At 32.3% G+C, this 23,570-nt stretch overlaps 3 protein-coding genes across 13 annotated transcripts; 1 reads left to right on the forward strand and 2 right to left on the reverse strand.

Moving 5' to 3' along the window:
* Positions 1 to 653: 653 nt before the first annotated feature.
* On the forward strand, positions 654 to 6,146 carry LOC111308585 (MACPF domain-containing protein At4g24290-like). 7 transcript variants are annotated; one of them, XM_022907020.2, is made up of 9 exons: positions 654 to 758; positions 853 to 1,033; positions 1,390 to 1,693; positions 1,943 to 2,181; positions 2,501 to 2,702; positions 3,455 to 3,523; positions 3,636 to 3,822; positions 4,350 to 4,516; positions 5,011 to 6,146. In XM_022907020.2, exons 3-9 carry the CDS (start codon positions 1,433 to 1,435, stop codon positions 5,695 to 5,697), a joined length of 1,812 nt encoding a protein of 603 aa, XP_022762755.2. In that variant the 5' UTR covers positions 654 to 758; positions 853 to 1,033; positions 1,390 to 1,432; the 3' UTR covers positions 5,698 to 6,146. The 7 variants fall into 7 exon arrangements, with proteins under 7 accessions (XP_022762755.2, XP_089600361.1, XP_022762758.2 ...); XM_089744235.1 differs by having other exon boundaries at positions 1,403 to 1,693; XM_022907021.2 differs by having other exon boundaries at positions 676 to 758; positions 892 to 1,033.
* Positions 6,147 to 6,379: 233 nt separating this feature from the next.
* LOC111308586 (multidrug resistance protein) lies at positions 6,380 to 9,956 on the reverse strand. Of its 3 annotated transcripts, none has more exons than XM_022907025.2 (4): positions 9,233 to 9,956; positions 8,098 to 8,192; positions 7,032 to 7,471; positions 6,380 to 6,646 (listed from the first exon to the last, which is right to left on the reverse strand). In XM_022907025.2, the coding sequence occupies exons 3-4, from the start codon at positions 7,320 to 7,322 to the stop codon at positions 6,503 to 6,505; spliced, it is 435 nt and encodes a 144-aa protein (XP_022762760.1). In that variant the 5' UTR covers positions 7,323 to 7,471; positions 8,098 to 8,192; positions 9,233 to 9,956; the 3' UTR covers positions 6,380 to 6,502. The 3 variants fall into 3 exon arrangements, with proteins under 3 accessions (XP_022762760.1, XP_089600385.1, XP_022762759.1); XM_089744259.1 differs by having other exon boundaries at positions 8,098 to 8,187; positions 9,233 to 9,614; XM_022907024.2 differs by lacking the exon at positions 9,233 to 9,956 and adding an exon at positions 8,375 to 8,864.
* Positions 9,957 to 14,075: 4,119 nt separating this feature from the next.
* LOC111308588 (large ribosomal subunit protein uL3z-like) lies at positions 14,076 to 17,213 on the reverse strand. 3 transcript variants are annotated; one of them, XM_022907028.2, is made up of 6 exons: positions 17,096 to 17,213; positions 16,135 to 16,240; positions 15,612 to 15,722; positions 15,141 to 15,445; positions 14,579 to 14,988; positions 14,076 to 14,478 (listed from the first exon to the last, which is right to left on the reverse strand). In XM_022907028.2, exons 2-6 carry the CDS (start codon positions 16,217 to 16,219, stop codon positions 14,220 to 14,222), a joined length of 1,170 nt encoding a protein of 389 aa, XP_022762763.1. In that variant the 5' UTR covers positions 16,220 to 16,240; positions 17,096 to 17,213; the 3' UTR covers positions 14,076 to 14,219. The 3 variants fall into 3 exon arrangements, with proteins under 3 accessions (XP_022762763.1, XP_022762764.1, XP_089600377.1); XM_022907029.2 differs by having other exon boundaries at positions 15,612 to 15,745; positions 17,096 to 17,169; XM_089744251.1 differs by lacking the exon at positions 17,096 to 17,213 and having other exon boundaries at positions 16,135 to 17,054.
* Between the last annotated feature and the right edge of the window lie 6,357 nt (positions 17,214 to 23,570).

Genomic DNA, 23,570 nt, shown 5'->3' on the forward strand with positions numbered 1-23,570 from the left:
ATAAATACAACTTATGTGTCAATTGTATATTTAAATAATGAATAATTTCCTAATTCATATCTTCATTATAAAACATGTAACATAATTTCAAATCAAAAAATTATTTTTTATAAAAAAATAAAATTGAAAAGAAATAATTCATGATAGTCTCATCAGTAGTATTAATTTAAAGTTTATTTATATCTTAATTTTAAAAAAATCTAAAATCATAAAAAATTTTACTAAGATTCCTAAAAAAAAAATGAATTTTATGATAATTCTATAATTATGAAACAAAGAATTCTTTATAATCTTAAGAAGAATTTAAAAAAAAAATTTTATTTTTATTATGATTTGATTTTTTAATTATATTATTTATATATTATATATTTTTTGAATATATAAATAATTCAATAATATTATTTTATATTTTTATTTAAATATAAATAAAATAAAATAATTTATACATAGTACGATTAACATTAGTTATATATAAAATAAATAATATTTAAGTGAATCATGAAATTTAAAATCAAGAAATTTTAAAATAAAAAATTAAGAAATTTAAAAATCTAAGATAACAGTATGTGGAGTTAATAGAACCCCCAGTGTTGAAAGCTCCATTTTTGACTCTGTTACTGGTTGTCACTCAATGAAAACTCGCAGTTAAAAGTGTGAGTCGCGACTCACATAGTCACATGTCAACAGAATCTCACATTCGAGTCAAACCCATTTTACCACTTTCGTCTCTATCAAGTCTCCACTCTTGCCCTTCTTAGGTTTCTCTCTCTTTTTTATTTTATTTTAATTTCATTTATTATTATTTTTTACTATATTTCTCCATCAAAGAATATATTTTTCTGTTCGTTTTAGGTTTTGTTTTTGAAATTCTCCAACGTCAAAATCTTGCAGTTTCCAAACACCTCGAAATCGAGCAAAGCGATTGAAGTTTCGGCTTCAAATTGCGTGTACTTCATTTCGGTTCTTTAAGCTTCAAAACCTGCTCAAACACCCGCCTAAAGATTTCCACTTTAGTTCTTGGGCTGCGTAAAATGTACGAACTTTTTTTTTGTCTTATCTTAGCTAACTTTTTTGTTTGTGTTGCTTTTTAGTCTGTTTGCAGTTTTGGGATCTAGTTTTTTTTTTTTTCTTGAATTTAGGGATATTTGTTAAATTTGAACTATGTATGGGTTTGAATATTGTTAATTTGTGAAAATTGGTTGATTTTCTTGTTAATTTGAGCTAAATTTATAGACTTCTGATCTGCTCTGTTTTGGTAAAAGATGCTTTTTTAAAGAAAAAAAATGTATTTGTAGAATTTGGATTAGGTTTATTTATGGAAAAGATTGAAAAAATGTTTCTTTACTTGGACTAAAGTTTGTTTGGTTTGAATAATTTAATCGTGTGTAGAATTTGGTTCCAGATTTGGTGAAAGAAAGTGATGAACTGAGCAATGGCGCATAGGGTTCCAGCTCCAAAGGCGGCTGCGACTGCCATTGGGTCCATTGGATGCGGATATGATGTCGGAATGGATCTTCGGCTGAGGTACTGTAAAGGAGATTCAAAAGGCTCATGTCTTATTGAGATTGATGAAGACGGAGGCCGTGATATTGCTTTGCCTGGAGGAGTTTCAATACCCAACGTCTCCAAGTCAATAAAATGTGACAAAGGGGAGCGCACACGATTCAGGTCTGATGTTCTCTCCTTCCAACAGGTAATTGTTTTTCCATTCCATTGCTATCTTATCAATATATTTGGCTCCTATGGCTTCTCACCACATGCATCCTGCTTAGTAGCTGATATTTTCAGTTATCAGTATTTCAATGTTTGTGGCATGAGTCAAATCCTGTGGAAGATATATGAGAAATGCTAGTCATGTTGCGATTTGGTTCTGTTTTTATATTTGTTTTTGTCTGTCTTGGGAACCTGCTTTTTCTCATTTCTTTTATTCTATTTTCTCCAGATGTCAGAGCAGTTCAACCAAGAACTATCTTTGACTGGAAAAATACCTTCGGGCCTTTTCAATTCCATGTTTGAATTCTCTGGTTGTTGGCAAAAAGATGCTGCCAATACCAAGATGCTTGCTTTTGATGGGGTGTTCATCACCCTCTACTCAGTTGCACTGGAGAAATCTCAAATGGTGCTACGAGATCATGTCAAGAAAGCAGTCCCTTCTACATGGGAACCTGCAGCATTGGCAAGGTGAATTTCTACGTAAATTTGATCTTTGAATTCTGGTGATGGAGTTCTAAAATAAGACCCTGGCATCTAGGAGGCCTTTTCTTCCTTATTTAATGAAACCATACTTCTTTCTCTCTTCCTCTCTTTGAATTTTTCGTTCACATGGAGAATAATCCAATGATCAACTTTTTAAATTTTTTTTATACGATGAAAATTAGTAGAACACTGTTGTGTTGGTTGGTTATAAATCTTCTGATGTCAACTGCCTGTTTTATTTAATGTTCTTTACTTTTTGCTGTATAGTATTTGAGGTCTGTTATATAATGTTGATGACACCCAGGTTTATTGACACTTATGGCACCCATATTATTGTTGGTGTGAAGATGGGAGGGAAGGATGTTGTTTACATAAAACAGCAGCATTCCTCAACTCTTCAACCTGCTGATATCCAGAAAAGATTGAAGGAAATGGCTGATAAGAGGTTTTTAGATACCAATGGACATTATAGCATGACATCTGAGCAACTTTTCCAGAGTGACAAGGTTTGCAATAGAACTGTCAATAATATTCTTCAAATCTGTAATTGTATATCCTGATAAATCATGCTTCTAATTGTTTGGATGAAATGAAATTAATATTCCTAGTTCAATATTCTCTTACAATGTGGTACAGTCTCCATGAGAGAGCTGGCAAGCACGGTGTTATTGTGGAAGTTGTTGCAGGCTATTGTGTGTTGGCTCTAAAAATCTTTTTGAGGAGTACAGTTCAAAAGGGAGGGTTGTCTGTCTCTTTTAACTTACTGATACTACAATCCAGTATCACAGTGGTATTACATGATTGCTAGTGAGATACCAGTTAAATAGTTGCCAGAGAAAGTCTACCACTGTTTTAAATGTTTAGGTTTTTGACCTGGACTTGGATTTGTTATTGTTTTTGCTTTGCCACTGTTTGATGAGGATAGCGTTATATTCTAGGTCTTTCAATTAGGTTGGCAATTTTGTTTTTATTTATATTACTTAACATTCTATGCTTTAATTGCTTGCCTTTGGTTAGTAGAGATTAATAATCTATAGATTAAAGAAAATTTGGCTCTTCATTATCATAATTCTCAATAGATTAAAGAAATTTTGGCTCTTCATCTTCATAATTCTGATCTGCTGCCATCATCAATACTGAAAATTTACTTTTTTAAGTTCATTATTGGGTTTAACTTATCTTTCAGCCATTATAAGTGAACCATTGGCATAATCTGTGATATCTTCGTAGGTATCTTATCTAATCATTTCTCTTTCAGTTTGAAATCAGGGAGCAGCGACTAACGTTTGCACAAAACAGTCCATCAAGTTCATATGCACATAAAGAGGTTTGTGTTCTGACTTTCATATGGTGTTGTTAGCTTATTAGTTAAAGTCCCTTGATTAAGGTTAATTTTTTTCCCAATATCTATGTTGTTACTATTTACCTAAAAATTGCAGGATATTATAAGCATTTACAAAAGGAGAGGTGGAAGTGATAATAGAAACCTATGTCATAATGACTGGTTACAAACAGTTCAGTCAGAACCTGATGTGATCTCAATGTCCTTTATACCAATTACTTCTCTGTTGAATGGAGTCCCTGGTAGTGGATTTCTGAGCCATGCGATAAATCTTTATTTGCGATGTAAGCAAGATCTATATTTCTGTTTGCACCTATTGGATTTTGGTTTTCTACTACTACTTAGATCAAATTATTGCATCCCATTTTTTAAAAATGCAATGCATTTATTATTTTCAGGAAGAAGTATGCCTCAGGCTTTTTTTTAAAAAAATTTCTTTATAATTTGTTAAATATAGGATATCCTAAATTCACTAACCATCTTATTATTATGAGATTCTAAGGCAATCAAATTGTGAGCTTATTTTGGTTGAAACCTTTGTTAAATGACCATAAGTTGTCAGTTAAGTACTACACTACATCAATAGGATGTGAGCTTAGATCACTTTTGTCATCATTGAACAGTGCCTGAACTAAGAGATATTTTATTGGGTATCTATCACGTTTTATTAGTTGTCATGAAACAATAATAATTTGTTATTGGACTCCATTTTCCTTCATTTGCTTACCGCTGCAAAGTGCAAATGATACTTCTGTTTTTTTTATAGCAAAGAGTCTACACATGTTTCATCCATAAGCAATTGCTCTTACAGATAAACCACCGATTGTAGAGCTCCACCAGTTTTTGGAATTTCAGCTTCCAAGACAGTGGGCGCCAGTTTTCTGTGAACTTCCTCTTGGTTTGCAACGAAAGCAACAAAGCACTTCATCTTTGCAATTCAGCTTCATGGGGCCCAAGCTTTTTGTGAACACTACACCGGTAAAGCATTTTCTAACAATGAAAATTTTCTGGCCTTTTGTCGGATGCACCAATTGTTTTGACTCTGTAGGTTTCATCCATGTATGTGTTTGGTAGTTCTTAATGCCCTTTGACTAGATAAACTTTGTAACATGTTGATCTGCTGCTATTGGATTTATGGATGATCACTAGTGTCTCTTCAGCTTTTTAAATTAAAAAATTATTGGATTTATAGATGATCAATAGTGTCTCTTCAGCTTTTTAAATTAAAAAATTAAGTGCCATGATGACTGTATTTTAAATTCAAATCAGTGATGCATCATCTTCTTAAGATCTCACAAAGAGAGAGCAATTCAGCTTTGTTGCATAGTGTGGATATAAAGTGGGAAACTGATATTACTGATATTAACTCTTGTATCATTGAAGCTGTGGCCTTTTTTGGCGAAGTCTTATACTTTGTTGATATCAAAAGAAAGGAGCTATAGCTAATTTTTAGTTATATAATCTCATGACAGGTTGATGTTGGTAAGAGGCCAGTGACTGGCCTCCGACTATATCTAGAAGGTAGAAGGAGCAACCGCTTGGCCATCCACTTGCAGCACCTTTCCTCCCTTCCAAAAATCTTCCAACTTGTGGATGATCCAAATGGGAACTTCTGCCAAGAGTCTCATGATCGTAAATACTATGAGAGAGTTTATTGGAAGAACTACTCTCATGTATGCACTGCTCCTGTTGAGTCTGATGAGGATCTTTCCATAGTAACTGGAGCCCAATTGCAGGTTGAGAATCATGGTTTTAAAAATATTCTCTTTTTACGGCTACGCTTCTCAACTGTCTTGGGAGCAATGTCTGTTAAGCATCCAGAATGGGATGGATCACCTGGCTTGGCACCTAAATCAGGACTCATATCCACACTAATCAGTCATCACTTCACAACAGTTCAGAAGCCACCTCCAAGGCCAGCTGATGTGAACATAAACTCTGCTGTTTATCCTGGAGGCCCTCCTGTGCCTGTTCAAGCCCCTAAGCTTTTGAAATTTGTTGATACAACAGAGATGACACGAGGGCCACAAGAAATTCCTGGATATTGGGTCGTTTCTGGTGCAAGATTAGTTGTTGAGAAAGGAAGGATCTCTCTTCGAGTTAAGTATTCTTTATTGACCGCAATATTACCTGATGAAGATGGCATAGAGGAGCACTAGTAGATTTTTCTCACCACTTATCACCTGAATTGTTTTCCCTTACCCAGCATGGAAACAAATATAAGCAGGAAAAAGCTACAGAAGATCAGAGAAAAAAAACAGAAAGGAAATGGGGAGTTGAAACATAAGAATGGTCACATTAACCCTGATAAACTTCTTGGGATGGATGATGGCAAGGGAGGTTAAATGGCTGAGGAGATGTGATTGGGTGCGTTTGTGGTGGTATATCATTGTATTCATCACTTACAATTTTATCTTGTAATTTAATATATTTATTTTTTCTTTGTTTCTAATATCAATTCGTCAAAGTTGCTGTGTGCAATGAGGTTGTAGCCTTTTAGGTTATAAGGTCGATGCTCGATTTGCACGGGCTTGTTTTCTTTATATGTAATATCCTTTTTCACACTATAGCTGTATATGCAACAGGTAGTTAATCTGCTTTGCACTAACCTCATGGGTAATTCTTCATGGTAGGGTTTTAGTTTGGTAAGATTCAGATGGCTGAGCAGATCTACGATTCTTACTTTGACCCACTTATCCTAAATTTAACTTAGCTGCTTATCCAAACATCAATATCTTGTGACTAACATTCGGGAATTTCTGGGTTTTTTTTTTTCTTTTCAATCTGTCAAATTTGGACTCAACCTATGCCGCTAAAGTAGTACGTCCCGCACAATAGTAGTTTTTCTCGCAAACCAGCTTCAGGACACTATTTCATTGGATAATTAAGTATTATAGAATGGAGGAAGGTTGATTGCTGATAAATATACAGACATCCAGGATGACGCTTGGTGTATTGTACACTTCAAGGAAATACAAAATTAAGTTCATGGGGAGGCCAATAGATGCCTTCCCTAGGGCAAGGGAGGGGAGCAGGTTGAGCAATATAGGTAGGATATTGCTCTCCTGGCATCACCACTGAGAAATCAGATGCATATGATGTCGAAACCTGCCATTAGAACATGCATACATCAAAGATCAATTCCACGAATGAATGAACGAAAATAAGCATATTTTGCAAATAGAAAATGTTTCACTTTTATATTGTACTTAATGATTGGAATTAGTTAATTATTATAGACATATCCACAATAGAAACAGGCTACATTTCCATAATGTGGCTCCCTTAATTATTTTCTTCTTGTAGAATACAGTGAGAGAAATTGGTCGATCATTGCTGATTGGTTTTTAGCCGAGTGGTTGAAGAGTTATTTTCATGATCTACTATCTGTTTGGAATTTCTTTTTCTTAGTTAAAGGTTGCTACCAAAAGAGTATGTAGAAAGAACACCAGAAAATGAACGGTTAAGAGCCTGTGATGAGATAGAAACTTACTCTTTGTGGATTCCCAATTTTCTCAACTGCTCCAGATCCTAGAGCAACATCAGTCATTTGATCAGGTGAAGAAAAGTCAGGATTTGGCCGAAAAAGGTGTTCAAAGATGGCCATGATAAGAAACATTGATATCAAGATAGCGGTAGCAACAAAGCCAAAAGAAATGGCATTCATGGATGTTCCGAAGTTTTTCCACGGAGTTTCCTTATCAACTACAGTTTGAGATGGACTCGAATCTGAACTTGGGTATATGTTCCATGGCCTTGATCTTTCGGTACCAAACTCATTCATAGTTGTTTCAGAAAGGCCGAGATCTTTCTCGTATGAACAAATATTACTTGTGAATGATCAAAACATGTATAATTAAAGCATATCTAGGCGTAGCTGCTGGTTATTCTTCTACGAGAATGCCTTTCCTCGTTCATGAGTTGTCATAGTCCCTGAAAAAAAAATTGACAAGGGTAATCATTAACATTCTAATACACAGAAAAATGACTTATTTTTCAATCCAGAAACCCTAGTTAAAAAAAAAAAAAAAATCCATTTCAAGGGTAAAATGTCTCCTATGACAAATTGTCAATATATAGTGATTACATGAGAAAATGCATTCAGTACAAGAAACAATAGTCACGTCCAAAAAATTATCAAAATGCTAATCTGCAATTTTAAGTGAATGTTTGTTCAATATAACTTAATACTATTGATATCATATAACAGACCAGAGCTCTGAAACTGACGTCTTCCTAATTATCAATCTCGTTATGCCACTGGACTAGGAAGAAATCATAGATGTATGATGAAAAACTGAACAAAGGACATTGACCCAATGAGGCACAGAACAAATCACCTAATTTTAAATACTTCAGCAGCGGTGACTGGAAATGCCAGTGGCATCATTACAAATGAAAACAAACAAATAAACTAACTAATTAGTACTGACCAAGGGAGGAAAAACGAAACGATATTTAGGGGCAGCAGTTTTTCAACGACTCTCAGGTGACCCTATTGCGGTGTTTGTGCAGTGTTGCAAGTGAATTCTTGTACTATGAAGACAATATGAACTAACCTGTACTTAAAATAAGTAAAGGAAGCCTTGGATTTTGGTCCTGGGAAGTAGGAGCAGACGTGATCTTAGTCCTCCAATCCTATAGCTCAACTGCCCTGGACAAACAAGACAGCCACACTTCTCAATGAATTATTTAAAGAAAGCAGGCTAAGAGCAGCAGCTTTATACCCCAATTGAAAATGTAAAGACAAAGTCATATGATAATCCCAGCAGTGCACTTTTCTTTTGATATCTTGATGTTACATGATCCTGATGCCTAACTTAATGAATACTATACCTTGTCTGAAGAAACAAACCTAAAGGAATCATAGGCATGGGCCTTCCTGTCTGGAAAGCCGAAATAAAAAGAGTGGCCTCTTGGTTCTTTTTAAAGTTTGTCACTTTTTAATTGCTGAATTTACATATATTACTCAACCCCTGTCACGGGCTTGGAACTTAACTCGATCCGGCGATTTGGTGCCGGAGCCATAGTCTTAGAGGTGCGCTCGGGGGATCATAACCCTCCCTTAACGCACATGAACTTATATCTGGGTCTTAACAGGGATGATATCAAGTTAGCATTTCCCACCTGCCCCAATATTATTATAATTATTAACTGCTTTTCAAAGGTGAAAATTCAAAGAAACTATAATTATTTCCACCGACTATTTCAGAAAATTTTCAAATGAAAGATGATTATAACTATCATTAAAAATTACTACATAAATAGCAGAGGGATTACACGAGGTAGGCTGGAAAGATTAGAGTTGAGGAAAGTTATTTATGGCAAAATCATCTGGATTAAAGGATTTTAAAGCTCTACTAGATATCATAATGTCTGACCTATTTCATTTGCCAACATAACTATTCAGGTGTGTTCATGGAAAAGATGACAAAATCTCCAACTAAACCAAAGCAAGAAAAAAGGATAAAGTTGCTATAGAGATTAATGCTAAGATTGAAATAACTAAAGGCTGCTGCAAGGTTAAACTAAATGTTATACAATAAAATTTCTATATAACTAGGGTATTGAATAGGCATGTGATCAAAGAAAACACAAGAATAGTAACAGGATAGCAAGCACAAAAAGAATAAAAAAACAAAAGAATTGAATATTTAAGAGAAAAGAGGTTAGAGAAAGAAAATGTTGGGATACCTTACAGCTATGCAGTGCCAGAAATGTCATGATTCAAGAGAAGAAAGAGAATGGACTGTGGCAAAAAGAAAAGAGCTAGAAAAGAGGGTGATCTACACCACAATTATTCCAAATATTATTATTTAAAGTAAACCTGGTGAGAGGAACCCATAAACCCATCACTTTTGTCAGAAACACTAAGGCCACAGCAAAATGGCTCTATTATTTGCATAAATTTTCAGGTTTTTAACAATAAAAATGGAAGTATCCCATTTCAAAACTACTAGCTATTAGTTTTCTTTTTCTTGAAGAGACTAACATATTGCTTGCTATCTTTCTGTTTCCCTCCCTGTCAGACAAAGATTTCCATAAAGCCAAGAATCCGTATAACTATATTCTAGAAAAGAAAAAAAAATGAAGCAATAATTACAGGATAAATTATGAAAAAAGAAGGACCCTTGAGAAAGAAAGAGGTTGTTTATTACCTAAGTTGCATTGAGAAGAGTCTTTGTCAACAAGATAAATCAAAATGTCTGAGAATGATGTGAAAGCCTATCTAGATCTATCCGAAAATAAATCAAATTCCCAAAGTTTTAAAATTAAACCAAGTTACACTTAATTTTCATTCTTCAACTACTAGGCATCAATGGAGGAGAGGATAGTGGGGAACAAATATCCATTCCAAAATAGTAGAAAAGAGAGAGAGAGCTTTGATAGAGTAAGAATCACCATGTTTTCCTGCCTGGGTTTGTAGATAAAAATTGATTCGAAATGTGAATGTATTCTTTTTTATTATTCAATTTTGACTAATTTAAACGAAACCATTTCATGCATAAAGGTCATTTCAAGAAAAGATGATTGTTTCCCATTTCCATGTAAGACATATTTCTAAAAGAGAAGAGGACCCCATGATAAGAAAGCACACTAAAGCAGATTTTGAAAAACAAAACCAAAAAAACAGATTGTCAAGCATATATTATCTCCTTTATCTTTTTTCCCTTCTTTTTCACAACCAAGTCCCTCACTCAAGCAACCTTTTCCTTTTCCAACAAATTTACCAAAGAGATTTTTGTAAGCAAAAAACAAACTAAAGCAAAGATTATATTCCATGTGTTAAATCCCATATCAAACGGAGAGTTTCTGATTAATAGCCTATGATTTCACTGCTTTAATCTTTATCACACTCAATACTTTTTTTTCTTCTTTGGACCTCGTGACATTCACCAGTGAACTCCCACTTATTTCCATGTGCCCCCTTCTCTCTCTTATTGCGCGTGTAGGAATGATGCCATGGTTGAATTAGATACAGATTCAAAAGGATAATGGATTGTCCTTGTTTATGTTCGTTCATCTGCAACTGAATTTTGATCGCATCAAATCATGCTGCTACCTCCCTCATGAAACTTATGACAAAAGCTTCTTTTTATATCAATACCGTTAGTACAACAGTACAAAGATATCATTTTTTGGATGACTACGTAAAAATGAACAAGGGAAAGATAAAGGAGAATATATGACTCAGTCATGAAAATTAACACTTATGTTTGCATACGAACTCCCTCCTTTTCCAAATAAATGGAAAATTTATACAAACTCTCATCAGTTTACGCATTGCATCTATAAAATCAAATTTATTTGATATGAATTTCAAGCTTCCAACAACAAGGAGAAAGCACATTAAAGAGTCAGATGAACAGTGAGTTCATTACGAATCGAGCGATGGGTTCAGTGAAAACACAGCGAGGGTTTTGTGGCTCCTTCAGGTTAAAATAAGGCTCGGGTCCTATCATATCCGGCTATATAACGACATGGGCCCGTAATTGGCTGAATACCACAGTAACCAAGCCCACCTATTTTCGGTTGTTTCATTGTGACTCGACCAATTAAAGAAGGATAAAAAGGCTCAAAGCAGAAAATTTGCTGACTTAACCGGCCCAGATGGCAGAGCTACATTTCACCAGCCAATTACAAATCCGTGTTACAAACGCATCCAATCACCCCGCCAACACTCCAGGTTATCCGGCATCAAATGAAAAACTAGGAGAAAACTACTATAACTATATGCTATGAGGGCGCGAAATTTGGTCACAAAATTCTGCGACAGATTGATGATAATAAAGAAACATATAGTCAAACTCATGGATCAAATCTACAATATTAAATCGGTTTCAAGTAGATTTGATAATTTTAGACATAATATAATGATATGATATAAAAATAATATAAAAAAATCATATATATATTTTTAAAAAATATGTTTCGTGTTTATTTGTATCGATACAAATTTTAACATGATATAATTAATGTTTTATGTATGTTAACACATTTAAATACTTGTAAGATATGAAAAATATGTTTAAAAAAAACATATCATATGGATACACATTTTACTCGTGACATAATACAAAAGTATGTTTAACATATTTATATATTTATTTTAATTTAATATAAACATATAAAAATTATTTTAATTTTTAATCTTTTAATTATGATATTTAATTAGCTATTTAATATATCATATTATGATTATTTTAAACATTTAATTATGATACTCATTTAATAATTATTATAAAATTATTTTATATTAATAATATAAATACAATATAAATAATAATATTAGTACGATATATCATTATTTTATTTTTTAATCTTTAGTAAATTCAAATCCCATCAATATACAATAATATATTATAATGATAATAAATAACATTTATAATAATAAAAAACTATATGATAATTTTAATAATATGAATCATGATATATGATTATTTTAAATTATAAGAGTTAAAATAAGATATTATAAATTTGAAATTAAAAATAATACATATTTTAAATAATATGTATAATGATAAAAAATTATATAATTTATTTTATATTATGTGATACAATATTATTAAAACGTAATTTATAAATGATTATTGTTAATACACATCCCGATAACCTATTTTAAATATTTTATTATATATCACATGATAAGAGATTATATATTTGAAATTAAAAATAACATATTATTTATTATAACACATAATGATAAGAGATTATGTAATTTTATTTCTATATCACATGGTAAAGTATTAATATAATATAATGTATATGCTCATCTTAATAACTTATTTTTATTATTTTATTTTAAAATTTAAATCGCATCATATGATACTTATATATAATTATAAGAGATTATATAATTTAATCTAACTCATATGTATATAAATATACTGTATATCTATGGTAATTAAAATATGTAATTTATTTAAATCATATTATAGCATATAAAAAATTATTATAAGTAACATAAATATATTTATTTGACTTTTTAGTATTTTTTAATAATTTTAATAAGTCATTGAGATATTGTACAAATAAATCATGCTAATTAAGTAATTATTGAAAATATATAATAATATTTATATATTAAAAAAGAAATAAATCATGTAAATATATATTAATATTATGTATAAAAAATATAAAAAATATATTTTGAAATAAACTTTTTATCTTATATATATAATATATGAGTACTATATATATTCATAATTTATTCATATTTTTATTTATTTATTTTAAATTAAAAATTATTTATTTCTTATCTAACCGGTTTCAACTTTTAAGTTTGATTTTTAAACTTTCAAGACTGATTTTTATTATCTTTAGAATGTATTTAATTTACGAAATCTTATATTTTGAAAAAAATATATAATATATAATATATTTTTTTATTTTCAAAATATTTCGTATTTAAATTCATTCGTTTGATCAAAAAAATTTATGTATATTAATTTTTGTATAATTATTATAATTTTTTTGATATATATGATGATAATTTTTTATTTTATTTTATTAATAATAAATACTCAAATAATAAATTATGCTTTTAGTAGTAAAAAAAAATAAATATTTTAATTGATTGATATTTTTATTTATAAAACATCATCAATTAAGATATTTCAAAACATTAATGCTCTTAATTGATAGAGAAAAATGTTAAAAAAAGGATCAATTAAGGCGTATGTCACTTTTTACACCTTAATTGATCTTTTTTATAAATTAAAAATAAAATCAATTAAGGTATTTGTGTAACACATATTTGCAAACAAGATCAATTAAACAAAATTTAAATTAAATTTAGTTTTATGGCAAACAACAATATGCTTTTACTTTTATATACCGATTAGGTAACCCACCAGTTCAATCTGCTTTTATTATTTAACAATTAACATGCTTCCATTAAAGCCACACGTGTGAAAGCTTAATCACTTAACCCTAAAAATCTTTTTCACCTATTTCACTCTTTTGTTTCAGACTTCTAATTCCAGCAACCTTCTTTCCTTCTTCAGCCATCAAGCCAAGTAGTCATTACTCACCTTTCGCCTGCTTTTGCCTCCTTCTTCAGACAACCACCATTCACCTTTAGCCCAGAAATCGCAATGGATCCATCGATCGATAAAGCTTTTGTATCACTTCCAAGTTTTACCACAATGTTTCCTGCCAGAACACTGAAGAAATTATTGTTGTATTTGGAATACTTTAAAGTTAACAGACTGATAACGCGTTGAGAAGTTTGAAGAAATGTTACATATATTCGTGTTTGACTTATATTTTATATTTTGAATACTCCGAAGCTAAAATTTAACTTATATTTACAATGTTATTAGTATATATCATGTTTATTCTTATAAATCAATGTCAAACATGTTATTCATGTTATGTTTAAATAAATTAATTATATACAAATTAATCTTATTATATCACATAAAATACAAACAATAAAATTATCATATTTATGTTTAAGATTTAATCAATTTTTATAATTGATGTTCATATTTTAATAATTCATGTCATTACATATGTCAAATAAAATACGAAATAACACACAAACAAGAATAGCCAGGTTTAGTACCAAGTAAAACAAAATTGCAAGTTGTGGGCAATCAGCAAAAAAGTAAAGTATTGTACCAAAAGAAGAAAAAAAGACAAATAGAACAGATAATTCCCTCCTTAACTTGGCCTGTTAAGCCTTGAGCTTCCCGTAGAACTTGGCCTTTTCCTGTGTTGTCTGGAAGCGACCATGACCAAACTTGGATGATGTATCGATGAACTTGAGCTTGATCTCCTCAAGGGCTACCCTAGAAGTTTGATGTAACAGGGATTGCCTCAAAGTCACAACACGTTTCTTTGGTCCAACACAGCAGCCTTTGATCAGCAAATAGTCCTCCTTCACTACACCATAATGGGGGAATCCACCCATCGGGGTAATATCTTTCTCAGTCCTGAAAATGGGTTAAAAACAAAGAAAAGTTAAAAATGTCTCACTTGAAATAATTACCATAAAATACAAAGTGCAACCTGAGCAAGGGGTGCTTGGCTAACCTGTCATAATCAGTCATGGCAGAATGTGACTCATGCCCAGCCTTCCCAAGCTTGTAAACTTTCTTATTCATTTCAGTTCGGTGATGGTAGCCATTTTGCCCAGCCCTGGCAACAGTAAAAGAAACTCTAGCTGGATGCCATGCACCAATACAGGCAACCTTCCGAAGACCACGATGAGTCTTACGAGGGAGACGTGTGACACCCCATCTGGTCACCACGCCCTCATACCCTTTACCCTTGGTCACCCCGATAATATCAATCATCTCATCTTTCTGGAACACTGCATCAACTGGAACATGTTTCTCAAAGAAACTGTAAGCAAAGTCAACTTTTTGGGCAACAGTTCCACCATTGACTTGAATCTCCATCAAATGGGCCTTCTTCTGCTTCAAACCCTTCATTTTTCTTATCTACAGAAGCAAAAATAAAATAAAATAAAATAAAATAAATGAAGACATCAAAGAAGTCAGAAAAAACATATTGGTTTAAGGCATTCAATTATCAAGAATTGGAAGGACTAAAACATCGTTACAAGATATAGATATGTTCCAACAGAAAATACCTGGGTGTGGGCTAAAACACGAATTACAGTACAATATTTTTTCAATTTTTCCAGCTGCAACTGAATATCCTTTTTACCATCTTCAGTTTCAAACTTCTTTGAGTACTTGGTGAAAGCCTTCTTCTTAGACTTGCACCAATGTTTATAGAACCTCCGCTTCACCTCTTCACTCAGATGCTGAGCCCACACAGTGCCCAAAGTACGAAGACCACGGGGTGTTTTGACATAGCCAACAACTCCAACAACCACCATGGGTGGTGTCTCAATGATAGTAACTGCTTCACAAGTTTCTTTCTTGTGAAGCTCTGGAAGAAAAGAACATAAATGCATTAAGCTATCCACCTAAACATGAAGGAAAGTAGACTGTGCAAGGAAGCACATGTATTCATTCTTAAATCAAGTATATCAGCAACAGACTATTCAGTATTCCTCAATTATCCAATCATGATTTAGAGAATAAAAAAAACATACTTGATCCAGGCTTTTCAACTTCCCTCACAATATGGGTCATTCCAGCTTTATATCCCAGAAATGCAGTTAATTTGCATGGCTTAGTACGATCATCTTTAGGGAAAGCCTTCACTGAACAACCATGGAAGAAGATACTGAAATCAGAAGCAGATTTAAATTAAACACAAACATAGGAGGAATTTAGATACATTCTAAACGTGTTAAAACCTGACAAACGAAACATGTCAGCCTATGAAATTGACTGGATGACATGATATGAGAAGGGAGGGTGTTAGCAATTACAAGTTACAACCTCAGGGATTATTACCAAATTAAAACACAAACTATAAACTAAACAGGGTTCAATTGAGCCAGCCTATTCTGCACCAGCACGATTACTTAAGATACAAGTACGTTTATTGATTGCTTAAGATGCAAAATGCAATAAGGCATTTGAATAATAAGCTAATCGAACAACATTACCAAATAAAAACTGACAGTTAATAAATATAAATAATTCAAGGGAAATAAATTAAAAAAAAACCTTTTCCTCTGTGGCGGGAGGCTCTTTTCCTTGGAAGAAATCCCAAAGAGCCATGCCTTGGATGCTCAAACTTGCGATGAGACATGTTTCTTCAATAACAAACACTCTGCAAAGTTCCACATAACTCAATTCCATTTTTAAATTAAGCATAAGAATAACGGTAACGAATTCAAGCCAACAAAGTGAGCCCGCAATTAACGGCACAACCATGATAAGTAAAATATAAAATAGTTTAAATATATATAGACCAATCAAACAGAACAAAGATAAGATCATAAAATCATATAAACAACAAAACGTCAAACAAAATCCCAAATTGGGCATCTAAAGATTTCAATCACTATAGAATTACTCATAGCATCATAAATATCTAAAAACAGAAACAAAAAATAATTCAAGCTAACAGCACAAGCAATATAAAAAATGAATCTTTATGAAGTTGACAATTCGTTCAAGCAAAAACAAAAAAAGTTTTATTTTAACTAAATCAAATTCTTTAAGACTGTACCGTAAGTTTTGAATAACGATAAAATCAACTGATTGTAAATGTAAACAGTAGAAGAGTTAACGCTTGATGTTGAAACATATGAAGAACAGCAGATCTAGCAAATTGAAAGGAAATGGACCCCAAGACCAAAGGCCTATGGCATAAATTTAAGTACGCCAATTCTCGGGCTCCTTTGGTATTTCTTGCCAAAAGCACCAATTTTAGGGTTTTGGCGAGAAGAGCCCTTTATGAGACTCCAGCCTTGATTTTTCCAACCATGTCCTTTAATGGGTAAAATCCATCTCAATCATCGCTAGAAACTGAAGCTACATCAATATATGTTTTCATACACCAAGAACATTAAAACAAAAAACCCAGAAAATTCACTTGAAAACTAGCGATTACCAATCAGCAATTGGATTAAAAACCTTGGATGAAATTCGCACCAAAAAAAATCAAATTGAACGCTATTACCTCGAGATCTGAAAGAAAAGATTGAAAAAAGAGAGAAGCTGGAAAGCTGCTATTAATTTCCTCTTTTGATAAAAACCCTAACTTTTTTAACCGATGGCTATGGTTTTTATATTATATAAGATAATATAAGGAATCAACGGCAAATATTAGCTTTCGTACGTTAATATCAGCCGTTGGATTCCAAGACTAGGGTTTTCTTTTAGAAGTGAAATTGTAACCCTTTATTTGACGGCGCAGGCTGTCCAGTATTGCGAAATGGGCTCAGTAGCTAATAGTTTTGGTACAGTCTGGCCCAAAACATTTTCAAGATTGGGTATGGCCCTTTTTCAACCCAATAAGATGATTGTTTTTAATAAAAATAAACCCATTTATTATAGGCTTCTAGCCCATAGGACGACCAAATTTTAGATCAGCCAGCTCCAAACAGTGGGGTCAAGTTTATGGTGTTTTGGGCCAAATAGGGTATGATCCAATTATACCTCTAAACGCTAGGCTCAGGCTTGGATTGAAAATTTTCTGTTCAAAGTCTAGTCCAAGTTGAGCTTTAGCCTGTAAGTTTAAGCAAAATATAATATTAAACTTAAGTTCGAGCTGGATTTAAAATTTAAGGTTTGAAATTTAACTTAAATTTGATCGAGTTTTATTTTTTAGTTCAAGTTTTATTCAAAATATAAATTGAGCTATTCGAACTCTCTAGATTCGATTAATATGTAAAAATAAACTTGATTTTTATATTTTATAAAAACTCAATTATTTGTACTTAAGCTCGAGTTTAAAATATTTTATTAATTAAAATATATTAAAATATGAAAACTCAGTTAAAATTGTGAATTATTCAAGCTGGATATATGAATATTTGAATTCAATTCGATCGATAAATTAAGTTATTTGACCTCAAGATCAACTCGATAATAATTGAGCCGAATTTGAGTTTTATTTGAGTCAAACTCAAGTAACTTGTAAGTATTATTGTATTATTTATACTCTTACCCACAAAAAAAAAAATCTTTCTAATAGTTCCTATTCAAATAATTCAATACCGATTGATCTTGAATCATATTAATTAATTGACACGTTATTATTAGAGTTGGTATATAAAAATTGTGGGTTTGAGGTAGTTTATGGATGTAATATCCTCTGTAAATAAATAATAGGATAAAAGATTTAAGGGTAGATTAGATACTTAAAAAAAATCAAGTTTTCTTCTTTAAATTTGTTTTAAAGAAAAAAGGAATGTTTCCGACAAAGAAGAAAGAAAAAAATGGATGGTGAAAAATCTCAAGCAAAGCAACCCAAAGCAGGAGCAAAAGGAATATAGAATCCAGAATTCAGAAACAGAACCGCCAAGTAATGCACCAAAAGACTATGCCTAGTTAAGAACTTTAGCAATTTTAAGACAAATTGGCTTCGATTAGAGAGTAAGATTTTCACTCCATGGATGCAAGCAAAATAAAAAGGAGTACTTTATTGGAAGATGTCCCCAAGTTGGAAAATTTTCAAAGATAACATTAGTATCCCCTAAGATTCGTTGTATTGTATATATGGGAATTGGAATAGTCTTTCAATTTACAAGCTGGAAATCTATGGAAGCAATAATTAGGTGACAATGGTGAATGTATGCTTGGAGCACCTGAAGTACTGATGGTGCAAGAAAAATACATTAAGTGACTTCAAAAAGACAAGGAATGGACAATCCCACTTGAATATGACTTGGATTTCCACCAATGTCATGATGACATAACCCCACATGCCAAAGGTCAATCCCATAATGTCAAATGGGGCATATGGTTATCTGAGCTACTCATATTTGTAGCCAGGCAGCAGACCCATGCTTCTAGGTTTTCTTAATAGACATGCCATATACCCCTTACTTTCCACCTTTTTCAGGCAAAATTTCAATTGATCATTCCTTATCTTACTAGAGCACCTTTTGATATCTCATCATGATACATGTTATGCAATTAAGGTGTCATTTAGCCTTAATGTGGCCTAGAATGCATTTAAAATTCATGTATTAATTTTGATTTATTAATAGGCCAAGTGTTTATACAAAAATGTGTAGACACATTATTCATTAATTTTCCTTATTAATACAAGATTCATTGATAGAGTTTATATCTCATCTTCAAAACTGGAGATTTAAATTCAACATTCTCTTCACCAATATTTTCAAACTAAATCAATAAAAAGGTAATATTTAAAAAAGAAAAAAAGAAAAGCAAATTTATAAAGACAAAATTGGGAAATTAATTAAAGGGTATCAAGTGTGTCCTTTCGTGTATTTTGAGGCATGTTTAACTTTTGCATGCAACATTGAATCTTTTGCTAGAAAATCTTTGAACAAAGAATATGCCAGGTCGATTGTTAATAGATTTTGTGTAATAATAAAAGATATGAAGTTCTAAGAAAAGACGATAGATCAAACAAAAGACAAAGGATTTGCGGATTATGAGGTTTCTTTTGTAGCTTTACATGTTTTTTGAGATGGTTAATGACAAACTTGTAAAGACACTTCCACCAAATTATTGTCTTATTATGCAACAATTGTGCGTGGTTTGTAGTACTTTTGATGCATTAGATTTTGATAATCTATAAAAGATAATAATAACTCCAAAATCCCCATAAAAATTAATGAAAAAAGAAATCTGCCAAATGCCATTTTGGCATGGTTAATAAATTCAGTTGCAATTCATATATAGTTTGTCGCTTAGTCTTAAAGCTGGTGATTTGGTGCCAATAAGGGTTTGTCTTCAATGATTAAAAAAAAAAAAAAAGAGGTTTTGGAATCTTGGGTTTCAAATCAAATCCTATGTACGTTTGTTTAACTTTATATTGATATGTTTATTGATTTCTTTCATAACTGTACTATGTCATATAAATAGAAAATTATTTGATTATAAATGTAATTTTTACTACTTGAAATATAAAATCTCATAAAAAATCAATAATTTAATAACTTTTGATTTCAAATTTGATGTTTAAGGTCCGGCTTTAATTGAGTTATATTAAAATTTTTTTTTGTATTAAAATTTAAATGCAAAGCATTCAAATTCAAATTCTCATGATCTTTTGTTAATAAATAATTTATAAATTCAAAATTTTTCAAAAAATTCATAAATTTCTTTGTAAGTTATCAATTTGTCTTGACTTTAAAGATGAATAACTTCACATGCTCCTAAATTTTTTCTCGAAAAAAAAAAAATTGTTCTCGCAAATTGTGCATTGGTTCATCCAAAGCAAAAGTTTTACTCAAGAGTGAGGAAGAGAGCAGGGTTTTGTCCCGGCAGTACAAGTGCTTTGGACACTTAAAGAAGTTCCCAAAGTAGTACTGGCCATTATGGCTATGAAAGTGCCATAACATTAAAGCAAGAAAAATGAATCAGTACCAGTTATGGTGTTTATTTTACGGGTTTTTTTGTTTTGTAAGTGATACATTAGAACTATTAGTCATTGCTATCTTCCTAGGGAGGAGTGATTCCTCATTTCTGCTTCAATGAGCAGTCTACAACTCCAAGATTGCTTTACTAGCTAGTAGTTTGTGCATATTACATTATTCTTGTTGAGTTAGGGAGGATGGTGCAACACTTTTTTCAAAAAAAAAAACCCATCAAAGAATTCAGAAGCATGATTCAATTTGGGATAGGTTTTTCCAAAACTGATGCATGCATATATATGACAAGTGTATAGATTTGAAATTGAAGTTGGTGTTCTTTTTGGAAATACCGGTTCAAGTTTATAAAATATCAAGGGACTAGTCTATTCTGAGCACTATTTCCATGACAGTTGAGAGCAACTCTTTGCTTTATTTACAAGCTTTATTAGAAGCATTCTTTTGCTTTTCTTTTTCTTTTGTTTTTTTTTTATCTTGCCAACGGCTCCATAATATAGGCGGACCAAACCAAGGCCACTCTCCAAAGATACTTCCTTTAGTCCTTTAAGCAAACACAAGCCAGCAGTCATCTTTTGATTAAAGCTCTTTAGGGGCATTTGCCAAAGGTGTTCAAAGGGTAGTTCAAGCGTGATAGCCCCTAATTCCTAAGAGCCTTGTCTGTCTGACTGTCTGTCTGGTCATGCTTTGGTTTAATTCATCAAGTGGAGGCGTCCCCCTAGTCAAAGGACAATAATGTTCTTTACATCCCTATATTGATTTCATAATTAAATGACAATAATTATGTTGTATATTGCCCTTAATTACCCCAGAGTGCCACCCATGTTCAGTGTTCCCTTCCCCTTTCTTCATTCTTTTTTGTTTTTAAATTGGACCCTTTGCATCTTTTAAACTTTTCCCTTTATCCTTTGGCACCATAAACATTTATACCAGTGTGAATGAGTTGATTATCATGAAAATTTGACTCTATTAACTTATCAATTAGTATATATGTTGGTTCAAAGATTATTGAACTGTGTTTTTTACGAGGTTTTATTCGCTTTGGGATTTGATAGTTTATCTTTATGGTTTTGTCATTGAAAAAACACATAATCCAACAATCCTCGAATCAATACCATCTAATTTTAATTTTTGTTGAAAGCATATGATCAAATCAGTTTTGGTCGCAAAAAAGACTAACAGGCTGTTAGAAATGGACTGTTTCTGTTACAAAACCAAGAGTACTAATTTGTGTATTTTCTGTTCAATTGGATTCAGGCTGGTAGTGATTTGTGGTTGGTGGCGATGGAATCATGAACGGTTAGCTTATATCATTAAAATTTTGACGTCAAGATATCATAGTACTTTTACAAATTTATGACTGATCAGAGTTTTACCTTTAATCATTCCCTAGCTAATGATGAAAGGGATGAATTTTGAAAATCAAGATTTGTGCTTGAGTGCAATATGATTTTCATTTCATTTATTTTCATTGTCCAGATTTGTTCATGATTAGCTTCCTGATTATCAGGACTTTGACCAAGGTCATTCCTGCTGATAAATGAGATTAATTCTCAATAAACATAGGCAATATCTTTCAATTTCGTGGCTACCAAACACCAACAATTCCTTGTCACATTGCAATAGCTCAATGATTAGTTTATCCAAACTCAGCAGGGAAATGAATGAAAACCGATGTGGAGCTGCGATTATTCTTTTTCCTATCTCTTTCCAAGGATATATAATTCCATGTATGCATGCTGATGCACGGCATGGGGCCAGGTGACATGGATATGCATTTTCCTCTTCCTCCACTGATTGGCTTCCTCCACGCGACGCGGATTCATCATGGGGTTCTTTGAACATTTTTGTGACGTACTATGATTTTGTGTCTGAAGCATCAGCCTACAGGCAAATGATCTCTTGCCCTGGAGATATTTCCTGTTTGTCTTGAATACGACAGTGTCAACTCTCCTCGAGTCGTATTCTTCATCACTGCAATGGAAATACACTACAAGTTATTCACTGAAGATGGCTATTGGTACAATTTTATATTATGCCATGGAATTAAAAAGGTTCTAAGTGATTTTCATCATTTCTTCGGAGTTTCAACTAACCTTTGTGTGGAAAGAATTGTGAATGTTGAAATTATAAGTATTAATTACTTTGTCTAATGAATGTAATTAGTTTGAAGATCAGCAGAGAATTTTAACAGATATCAAGTGATTGATGGCATAAATTTCACATCCATTATATATTCACACGAACTTTTGGAATCTATATTTTCTATTCTCAGACACAGAAAATAGTACTCTTTATACTCTTGTATGTCAATTATACTATAGGCCAAGAATAAATGAACAAAACCTGTAACATTGAATGCAGCTTTAACAAGAATTTCAAGAGAAAAGATATGGAACCTAGTTCTCTGCTCTGGCACAGTTGTATTGCGACGCAAAGTCAACCATTGTTCTTGATTTCAAATTTAATCTTTCTTTACCTTTTTCCTGCCTGCATAATCGATCTTCCTATTCTTTTATTTTCGGTTTTCAGAATCCGACCTCCTTTTCTTTAAATCTGCAAAGTTCCTTGCCAAGACAATTGAAAATGGAAGCAGAATCATTCATAAAGAAGAGTACAAATGCATCAGCTGTTACTTCAGGTTTATGAAGAATGTAGTCTGCACATGATTTTCACCAGAATTGCAGCAATGTGATCACAATGGCCCCATGTTTTTTCAATTACTATGCAGCCTGGATTTTGTCAAAAACCAACAAATAATAGGATTTAGGTCTAATCAAAATAATCAGCCTTTTCTCTTTGATGATCTAAGGATTACCAATCACTTCCCGTTCTTTTGCATATAGTGATTATCCTGTCATTTGAATAAAGAAGATTAAACATTTCTAAAGCTGAGTGGGGGTGGTTTGATATATTTCGACATGAAAGATTTAGACAAAAGCGAAGCTGAGATGTTCCCTCTTGGATTTTTGCTGTGACAAAAGACTCTCCAAGTATGTTAATGTTATTACAATGCATAAACATTGAATGACCACATAAGAGTTTCCAGCCCGCAAGAGAGCCCAGCCATAGGGACAGTGACCCTTC

The sequence above is a fragment of the Durio zibethinus genome, chromosome 2, assembly GCF_047325235.1.
Source record: "Durio zibethinus cultivar Kanyao isolate XHJ-2024 chromosome 2, ASM4732523v1, whole genome shotgun sequence".
NCBI lineage: Eukaryota > Viridiplantae > Streptophyta > Magnoliopsida > Malvales > Malvaceae > Durio > Durio zibethinus.

What these genes read in the sequence shown, in the direction of transcription:
- LOC111308585 (XM_022907020.2), top strand. Translation starts at nt 1,433, where the DNA reads ATGGCGCATAGGGTTCCAGCTCCAAAGGCGGCTGCGACTGCCATTGGG. An exon ending in GAACCTGCAGCATTGGCAAG is followed by an intron (nt 2,182 to 2,500) that starts GTGAATTTCTAC and finishes GATGACACCCAG; the next exon opens with GTTTATTGACACTTATGGCA. An exon ending in GATAAATCTTTATTTGCGAT is followed by an intron (nt 3,823 to 4,349) that starts GTAAGCAAGATC and finishes TTGCTCTTACAG; the next exon opens with ATAAACCACCGATTGTAGAG.
- LOC111308586 (XM_022907025.2), bottom strand. Translation starts at nt 7,322, where the DNA reads ATGAATGAGTTTGGTACCGAAAGATCAAGGCCATGGAACATATACCCA. An exon ending in AAATTGGGAATCCACAAAGA is followed by an intron (nt 6,647 to 7,031) that starts GTAAGTTTCTAT and finishes TTCTAATGGCAG; the next exon opens with GTTTCGACATCATATGCATC.
- LOC111308588 (XM_022907028.2), bottom strand. Translation starts at nt 16,219, where the DNA reads ATGTCTCATCGCAAGTTTGAGCATCCAAGGCATGGCTCTTTGGGATTT. An exon ending in AGTTGAAAAGCCTGGATCAA is followed by an intron (nt 15,446 to 15,611) that starts GTATGTTTTTTT and finishes CTTTTCTTCCAG; the next exon opens with AGCTTCACAAGAAAGAAACT. An exon ending in GCCATGACTGATTATGACAG is followed by an intron (nt 14,479 to 14,578) that starts GTTAGCCAAGCA and finishes ACCCATTTTCAG; the next exon opens with GACTGAGAAAGATATTACCC.